This window comes from Aquila chrysaetos, chromosome 21 (assembly GCF_900496995.4).
Source record: "Aquila chrysaetos chrysaetos chromosome 21, bAquChr1.4, whole genome shotgun sequence".
Lineage (NCBI taxonomy): Eukaryota > Metazoa > Chordata > Aves > Accipitriformes > Accipitridae > Aquila > Aquila chrysaetos.
The window spans coordinates 12768175-12777078 of NC_044024.1; the positions used below are offsets into that span (position 1 = coordinate 12768175).

Consider the following 8904-nt stretch of genomic DNA (forward strand, 5'->3'; position numbering starts at 1 on the left):
TATGCAGTAGTTTATGTTTCACACTTCTCCCCATCAGCCAAGGTGAGTTTGCACCGATCCACCAGCATGTGAATTGTGATGGCCAAAGCACAGAAAAAGGTGTAGTGATTTCCTGAAGATGAACTGAGCAAACAGCTCTGGGGCAGTAATGTGCGAAAACCCCACAACTGCTTCCTCACGTGGACATGAATGGGGGACTTCAGTTACATCAGCACAAGCATTTTTAAACCAGGCCAAATCATGCTCAGATTGATTTAGCTTAATTTGATGTATTACTGAATAAAAGTAACCCGGCATAAATACAGTATAATTGAACTTAGCAACAACAATAAAGATGAGCATCCTGAGCCTAATGCTGACTTAAATAACATTTAAGTGGTACATACCTTTATTTTTTTAATCACAGAGGAGATATAAATACATCTCTGTGGATTTACTGTGACACCCCCCCCATTCTCTTGCTCTCTCTCTCACACACACACACACACACACACACACGCTTGCTCACATGCATTGCAACCTCCCCTACTGCACTAAGTAGGTATAGATCTCATTTTAGAAACTGGAAAACTGACGTATAAAATGGATAAAGAGCTTCTGAGGATGTCTTTGGAGGAGGCAAATCTGAAATCCTGTTTACTTGACTAGCAACACAAAGAAGTTGGCTGTGAATGGTATTCACAGAAAAGAATAATAAATTCCATATCCTGAGGACATTCTGTTGAGAAATAAGTCACTGTGTTGCAATTATTATTGCATCCAGTGGCATCAGTAGAAAGTCATGATAGAGAAGCATATGGGAAACTATTCTGGAAAACTAAATCTGCATTAACCACTAAATTACCCCATGCAAACAGATCTGCAATAATAGCTCTCCACTCCTTCTTTGAGAAATCTTAAAAGAAATGGATTCAAATTTTATCTCTTTCTCTATAAGATTTCTGTGTTTTGTCACTCCAGGTTTACCATAGAAGTAATCTGAATCTGCACCATGTAAATTAACTGGACTTGAACACAACAAATCCAGAATCAAGGTCTATATAAGTAGAAAAGAAGCCATATCAAACTTCTCACTTTTGCAGGCATTGGGAATAGGAGCAACATTGCAGTCCTGAACATCACCTAATTTCACCTCCTCTGCTGTATTCATTCCTATGAAGTAATTCCTTCCATTAACATCAGAAGATAGACAAGTTCCTATCTTTCTAATTTTCCTGAAAAGTATTTTTCTTAGTCTCATGTTTGATAAGGGAAAGCACTGATTTATAAATGCTTTCATAAAGTGTTTATGCTAATCATATGCCTTTTACTGAATTTAGTATTCATCTCCTCTTACACCAAAAAAGAATAGAAATACAAAAACGTGTGGTTTAAAAAATATTCTTAAAATACTCACAATCAGATTCCTCTGCTAAGTATTAGAATTTACTCCCCAACCAGACAGTCTCAAAATTTTAATTTAAAATATTTTCACTTACCAATTTTTGTTGAAATAAATTAACCCTGCAGCTCTTTAGTATAGGAAAGAAACATGAAAGTGTAACCCAATAGGCTGTTTTTTGACAGACTAACAGTAGCATCAATTGTGATCTTCCACTCCTCCATTCAAAAAAGTGTTAACACAAAAGCCTAAATATTGTCATTACACTTAAATGCTAACATTATTAACCTCTCCACAGCCGATGTTCAGTCTTTCTAAGGATAATGGATGCACTTGCACCTATTCTAGGTGTTCTAGAATAAGGCTGTAGTTTTTTCAACTGTGCAAAGAGTTGCTAATGATTTTGCACATACAACAACTTAGCATTTCACTTACAGTCCTATCCTGCAAAGTGCTGTGGATTTCTGGAGCAAAGGATCCTGTGCAGACACATCTTCCACAGAGCCAACATGTCTCGTACATAACTATTTGTAACTTCACCTGCTCTCCCCGAGAATGTTAATGGCTCGATTCTGATCCCTCCCACAAAAGCAGGAGTATGAAATCCCGCATGGGCATTGCTCAAAAGGCATTTAGATTTAATGCATGCAGGACGTATGTCTAAGTCTAGAATAAATGGAAAATTTAAAAAATGAAGCTCGGTACAAATAAAACATACCTTCATTAATTCTAAAGAGAACATGTTTCTGCATTTGTTCTTGAGGCAAATTTCTTGAGTCCAAGCAAAGGATACAACAGTGCTCTTTGAAAAAAAGTTGTCTTTCAGGCAATGTCTTCCTCTATGCTGTTGGCTCTGTGATGGAAAATACACTCGTGTTCGGGGAAGAAGAGGCTGTATCTGTACTTGTACTTATGTACAAGGCTGGGTCCATTGCTTTTGACTTGCAATGGGTCTCTCCCCCACCCAGTGGTGTGTGTCTGTTTACAACCCTTTCCCCATGCTCTGCCCCACAACTTAGGAACTTCAGGATAAAGTTCAGCCCCAGGAAGCTGAAAACTGTGTGGAGGATTTTGTCTGGGCATCTCAAAATCAGTAGCTCAGGAAAAGCATCCACAAGCCAAACCACTGTGATGAGCTTTCAGCAAGAACAAGGTAGTTTATAGAGAGGCATCTCTCTTTGAGCCCTCACGGACTTGCTCACAAACTCTCCTTAGGCCCTGACTTATGGCAGATGAAGAGGATAACTTGGACTTAAAAATACTGCAAACCTTTGAAGAACAGTGTTTTTCCCTTTTCATGGCTGAGGATCCACTTCCAGGGAACTCAAGACGAAGGGAACAACTACTTATAACAATGTAGCTGCAATTCAGCTCTGAGGATAGCAAATACAATTCCAGTGCTGGCAGCAGGTCACCTGCTCAGGAGCCCTCACTTTTGTCAGACTTGCATCTCAGGCCTGTCAGGGAAGGCTGAGGGAGACCTGTTTCAGGGAACAGGATCATCGCGGTTCCCCTCCCAGGCTCTCCTGGAACTGCCTGTTCTGGAGAGCACTGGGGAGCAGCTTGACCCCCAGGTGACGTGGAAGGGGACCTGCTGCTGCCCCCCATGCGTACCTCCATGTACTGTACCAACACCACTGACCTCATCACCCTCTCTCACAGCTCCGAGTTATGGGGCTGCTTCTCCTCACAGAGCTAGTAACAGGCACACTCCTACCCGAAAGGTAGCAGCGCCAACCGGAGAAAGCAGTGCCACAGGTTTGCCAGATTTCACCAGAAATGTTACGGAAGGAGCTGAGCTGAGGGTATTCTCATTCGCAAAGTGATTACCCCCAGTTCTGGCACGGCTGTTCCTGAGCAGAGGGGAGCGTGTGCGGTGCCAGGGGCTTACGACAGGGACCAGAGGGCGGGCGACCCCAGGGGCTCGCCCGGGCAGAGGGCAGCGTGCCTGGCCCGGGGTCTCTCCCCGGGTCGAGGACCTGCAGCAGCTGCCCCCGGCACTCCCCCTTCCCCGGGTGGCCAGGAGCCAGGCACCCCGCACCACAGGAGGCGACTCTCGGCGTGGTTTGCAGAGCATTGCTTTTCCTCTCGGAAGAGCCGCAGGAAGGCCCGGCCCGAGGCTGGACGTGCTGCCCGGCGGAGCGCAAGGCCGGCGCCGCTGCCGGGACATCCCTGCTGCCGGACCGGGAGGCAGCGCGGGGGCCCCGGCCCGGCCGGCGGGAAGCAGCGGGGAAGGGAAAGCGGCTCCCACCGCCCCCGGCAGGTCCCGGCCGCCGCAGGCGGGCAGCGGAGGGGCGCGGGGTCCCCCCGAAGCCACCGTTCATAAGGGGCGAGCGGAGCAGGCCCCTTTAACCGAAGCAAACAACAAAAGCACCCTCCCGTTCCCTTTCCTTCCGTAGAAGACAAACAGCGAAAGGGGCAGTGGGAGCAAACGAAAGGCAGAGCCTCGAGGGGGGCTGCGCTGCGAAACGCACTGACCGTCTGCGAGGGTGCTCGGGCCGCCGAGCGGCCGCCCGCCTCGGCGAGCTCGGAAGCCCGGCCCGCGGAGCCGGCAGGAGCCGAGGGCACGCTTGGGGGGTCGGCCGGGAACACGGCTTTTGTCGCCGAGCAGAAGGCGGGATAAGCGGTCTCCCGCTCGGCCGGCGGCCCCGGGGCTCCGCGGGGGCCTGCAGCTCGGGGCTGTTCCGCAGCGCCCACAGAACTACAGCCAGGAATACCGCAGACGCCTAAAAAAAAAAGAACAACAACAAAAAAAAAAGGCAAAGAAAAGTTGTCCAGACTAAAAACACACTCGTCAAACATACTGAAAAGATTGAATTATTTATTTCCTCTGGGGACTCCTGTAACCATTCATTTTTAATAGAGTCTAATCAAGAGTTCCCCAACGGGTTTTACTTTTGTAAATATTTCAGATGAGCTCAGGTTTCTAGGTAAATCCTCCAGGAAAAAAAAAAAAAACAAAAAACAAAAAACGGAGCCGCACACGTGTAACCCCCTTCCCTCCCTGTCGACCGAGGGAAACCAGCCGGGCAGAGAGGCAACAAGTGGCGGGCGGCTCGGAGAGCAGCAGCAGCTTCAGTAGCACAGAGACGCTTTCCCGGCCCAGGTCCCGCTTTTCTTTAGAAGCAAATCAACTCGAAGGTGCACTCCCCCCTCCCCCCAAAATACACCACAGCGCGGCAGCCGCAGAAACCCGGCCGAAAAGCGATGGCAGCCCCCGGGCTCCTGGGCCGGGCGGGGTGACCGCGGCTGTTGCGGGGAGCCCCGGGCGGGAGGGCGCTGCCCCCGCTCCGGGCTCCCGCCGCCGCCGAGGGACCGGCTGCGCGCCCGCCCCCGCACAAACCGCCCGGAGACTGCCGACGTGCCCGATATAAAATTTATTGATCTCTCTTCGTCTGGAAGAAGGAAGCAAACGAGGACTAGGGACAGGGAGAGGGAAGGAGTATTTCGATGACTTTTTTTTTTTTTTTTTTTTTTGGAAGAAATCCGGTAAACAAAACTAAAACGTTTCTTCATCTGATATGTCAAAACATGGTTCACAGTAAAATTCACAAACCAATTTACATAAGTTTACAGCTTAAGAAAAACCAAGACACACAACTTACTATAAATAAAAGAAATGCGTTTGCGACCCGCACAGCTCTCTCCCACCTCCCCCTTTTTTAAAGAACAAAACCCTAAAGTTAAAAAGTCGTCAAAGCTACAGATTGTGGATAGAAACCAAGCGAGGCTCGGTAAGGTGGGAAGAACAAAACACTTAAACCACAACGATAATGTGAACAACCGAGTTTAAAAATAAAAGCCCGCCGGTTTTTTTTTTTTTTTTTTTTGTCATTGCAACACTAGAAATCAAACTGGAAGATGCAAGGTCTTTTAAAAAACTTTTAAGCGAATAAAACAGTGCCCAACCTAGCAGAAACCAGGAAAGAAGTTGCCGTGGTTTGAAAACTTCACGGCGGCTTCTAGGAGGCAGGAGTTGTGCTCTATTAAAATAACAGCTTGCTCAAATTCTTTTTTTCTTGTACAAAAAAAAAAAAGGACACAACTAACGGATTTCCTTTTTAAAATTTCTCCAAAGTTAGTATTAAGTCTGCTAAGCCGAGCAACACTGCCGCACGTCCCGGTGGAGTCAGGGAGCGGTGGTGGGGTTAGGGATTAAGACGGGGAGCCGTCCGGAGCAGCCAAGTTTATATGTGAGTTAGTGGTACGGTACCATTCACGCCAGTCCCGGCACTCTGGTAGTGCTGGTGGACGCTGTGTAACCTGCTGCCCTGCAGGGCGGAAGGGTCTGTGGCATCCCCCCCCGGGGGCAGGTACATGCTGATCATATCCCGCAGGTCTCCCAGGCAGGCCCTCTGCGAGTGGGAAGTGATGGCCGGAGGCGGCGAGCTGGGCTCGGATTTCACCACCGAGCCCATGGAGCCCAGGCTCATGGCCGTGGAGGGCTGCTGGCCGTAGGCGGCGGGGGACATGCTGTAGGTGGAGGCGGCGTTCATGTAGGTCTGGGCCGTGGACATCATGGGGCTGTACTGCAGGCCCGTCATGTCGTAGCGGTGCATCTGCTGCAGCTGGGGGCTGTTCATGCCCGGGTGCTGGCTGTAGCCCAGCTGGTCTTGCATCAGTGAGTAAGCCCCGTTGGTCCAGCCGTTCATGTGGGCGTAAGTGTCAATCCTCTGCCCCACCCCGACGGGGCTGCTCACCGCGTTGCCCCCCCCCCGGGGCCAGCAGATTGCCGGGCAGCGAGTATTTGTCCTTCTTCAGCAAGGTCTTGGTCTTCCTTCGGGGCCGGTATTTGTAATCCGGATACTCCTTCATGTGCACGGCCCGCAGCCGCTTGGCTTCGTCGATGAAGGGCCGCTTCTCGGCGTCGCTCAGCAGCTTCCAGTCGGCCCCGAGGCGCTTGCTGATCTCCGAGTTGTGCATCTTGGGGTTCTCCTGGGCCATCTTCCGTCGCTGGCCCCGCGACCACACCATGAAGGCGTTCATGGGACGCTTCACCCGGTCCTGGTCCGAGCCGGCTCCCGCCCCGTTGCCGGCCCCGCCGCCTCCACCGCCTTTGCCGTTGCTGCCCGGAGCGGGGTTGCCCCCGGCGCTGCCCGGCGTGGGCTGCGGCGTCTTGATCTCAGTTTCCAGCATGCTGTACATGGCCGGAGCCGGCAAGAGGTGCGCCAGGGTGGCGGGCAGGCGGGCACCAGACCGGGGAGAGGAAGTTAAAAAAAAAAAAATTAAAAAAAAAAAAAAAGAGGGGAAAGAACCTGCCTGGGCGGCTGCCGAGGGAGGAGGAAGTTTTTCTGCCTGGCGGGCGGAGGCGCCGCTCCCCGAAGTGGTGGTGGTGGCAGTGGTGGTGCTGCTGCTGCGGCGGCGGCCGCGTCTGCGGAGCGGTGCGGAGCGCTTCCCGCGGGCAGCGCCAAGCGATGCGCACACCAATCCCGGGGGTATTTGATTGACGGGCTATAAATGAGCGGGCGGCAGCCAATCAGCGAGCGGTTCCCGACAGCCCCGACGCCGGTAACTGACCAGCTGGGGGGAGCCAAAAAGTTGCGGTTTCGGGGCTGCTGGTGCCGGACACCCCCCCGCCTCCCCCCCCCCCCCCCCCCCCCGCAGCCCCCGGGCCCTGCGCCTGCCCCCGGCTCCGGGCTGGCGGCCCGAGCGGCGGGACGGGGCAGAGCTGGGGCCGCGCCGGGCGGAGAAGCCGCCGGGGCTCCCGCAGCTGCCGGCTGCGCCGCGGGGGAAGGAGCGGGCCCGGGCGCCGGGCGGGCCGGGGCTGCCCTTCGGGGCCGCGGGGAGGAGTGAGCGGGGCGGAGCGCTGTGCCGTGCCGCAAGCGGGAGCCGTGCCTTCGCCGGGCACAAAGATATTTGGGGCTCCCGGGTGGACGCGCAGCCTTGTGTCGAGCCCGGAGAAGCTGCCTGGAGACGGAGCGAGCCCGTGCTGCGCGGACATCCCCCTCCCCCGGAGCGGATGGAGGCGGGGGGGACGGGGACTAAACTCTTCCACTTCTGAGCCCTCCCCTGGGGGAGAACCCCCACTGCCCTGCGGACACCGGGCATGGCCGCCGGCGGCTCCGTCCCGGCGGGAGAGGGGCTGCCCCTCGGCAGCACGCCGGGGGAGGCTGCGGCGCGGATGCGAGAGGGGCCGGGCTGGCTGGCGGCAGGGCGCTCCCGGCCGTCCCCACCTACGCCCACCCCGTTGCCACTTGAGTTTTTCCACTCGGCTGCCCCAAAGAGGGTGGGTGGGGGGAGGGGACGGAGCTTGCAAAACCCCGAGTTTCATGGCAACAGCGAAGTTCCCTCCGTGTGAAAGAAAACTTTGGCAGAGGATGTGCGAGTGGAGCGGAGCTCGCTGGAGCTGTCAATCACGGGCTTCCCTTTCCGTCCCTTCCCTCCCCTCCCCTTCCCCTTCCATCTTTCCTCCCTCCCTTCCCTCCTTCCCCAGAGGCACGGACACCCGCACCTGCACGGAGAGGGCTGGCAGCTCCTTGAAAGCACCGCGGGCACAGAGCTGCCCAGCCTGCCTCGCCCTGCCGCTGCGGGGCCGGGGAGGAGACGGGGCGTGCTGCTCTGTCCCGGCTCTTCCTCGTCCTCCCCCTGCGCCCCGCTCCAGCTCTGTCTGGGGAAGCCGGACGGGTCTCCCGGCCGGGGCGCGCTGGGTGAGGAGAGGCGAACCGAGCCCGGAGTGTGCTCGGAGCCGCGCTGGGAGAGCCCCGGTGCCGGAGGAGGTGGGCAGCACCGCCGGTTCCGCCGGTGTAGCTCTGAGCAAACTGTCCCGGGGGCGTGTGGTGCGGAGGGCAGGGTCGGGGGGCTTGAGGCAGGGACGTGTCTGGGCATCGCGTCCCACGGGGGGCCCGGCGAGGGGGGATGCTCCCCCGGCTTGGCAGCCGTTGGTGGTGCCCCGAAGAGAAGACCGCGAGGATGACGACGGTAATCGGTGCTGGGGGAGAGGACACCTCCAGGCAGGGCTCCAGGCTGGACCCGGAGGCACAGCTCAGGCCGGTGCCGCCAGCCCCGAGCCCGCTGCACTGCGGACGCCGGGGAGGGTGCTCCGGGCCGGGCCGGGAAGGCTGCAGCCAGGGCGGGGGACGCGACCGCTCCGCCCGGCACCGCGCAGCCCCGCTCAGCGCTTCCCGCGGTCGGGGGAGCCAAACGAGCGGGCTTAAAACGGCACTGGTGGTGCTCTGGGAACAGCACGGTGTGGGGGTGGGATTTTTATTTGAGTGGGTCTGAGCGCTACTGTGATTTAGCAGTTTAAGGCGTCACTCGTTTTGTGCGGATTTCTTTTTGGACAAAATCATCTGTTGAACAAAGTCGAAGGGGAAAAGAAATAAATCACACTTGCGACGAGCTGTGGTGTAGTTGGCTTTTTGCCTTTGTTGTCGTTTGGTTTGCTGCTGCTGTGTTCTTGTGTGAAGTGAAAATTTTGCAGCCCGAGAGGACAGGGTGACAGTGGAAGGTGTTGTTTCAGGCGGCATCACACTAGAAAGCAGACTTCGGGCGTAGTTCGCTGGTAACTTTTGGAACATATTGGA

General features: G+C 55.0%; 1 protein-coding gene across 1 annotated transcript; it reads right to left on the minus strand.

The window, feature by feature from the left end:
* Positions 1–4653: 4653 nt before the first annotated feature.
* On the minus strand, positions 4654–6596 carry LOC115333692 (transcription factor SOX-3-like). The gene is given in 2 exon segments (XM_029997002.1): positions 4654–6093; positions 6095–6596. Coding segments are annotated over 2 exon segments (957 nt in total). The 5' UTR covers positions 6527–6596; the 3' UTR covers positions 4654–5568.
* Between the last annotated feature and the right edge of the window lie 2308 nt (positions 6597–8904).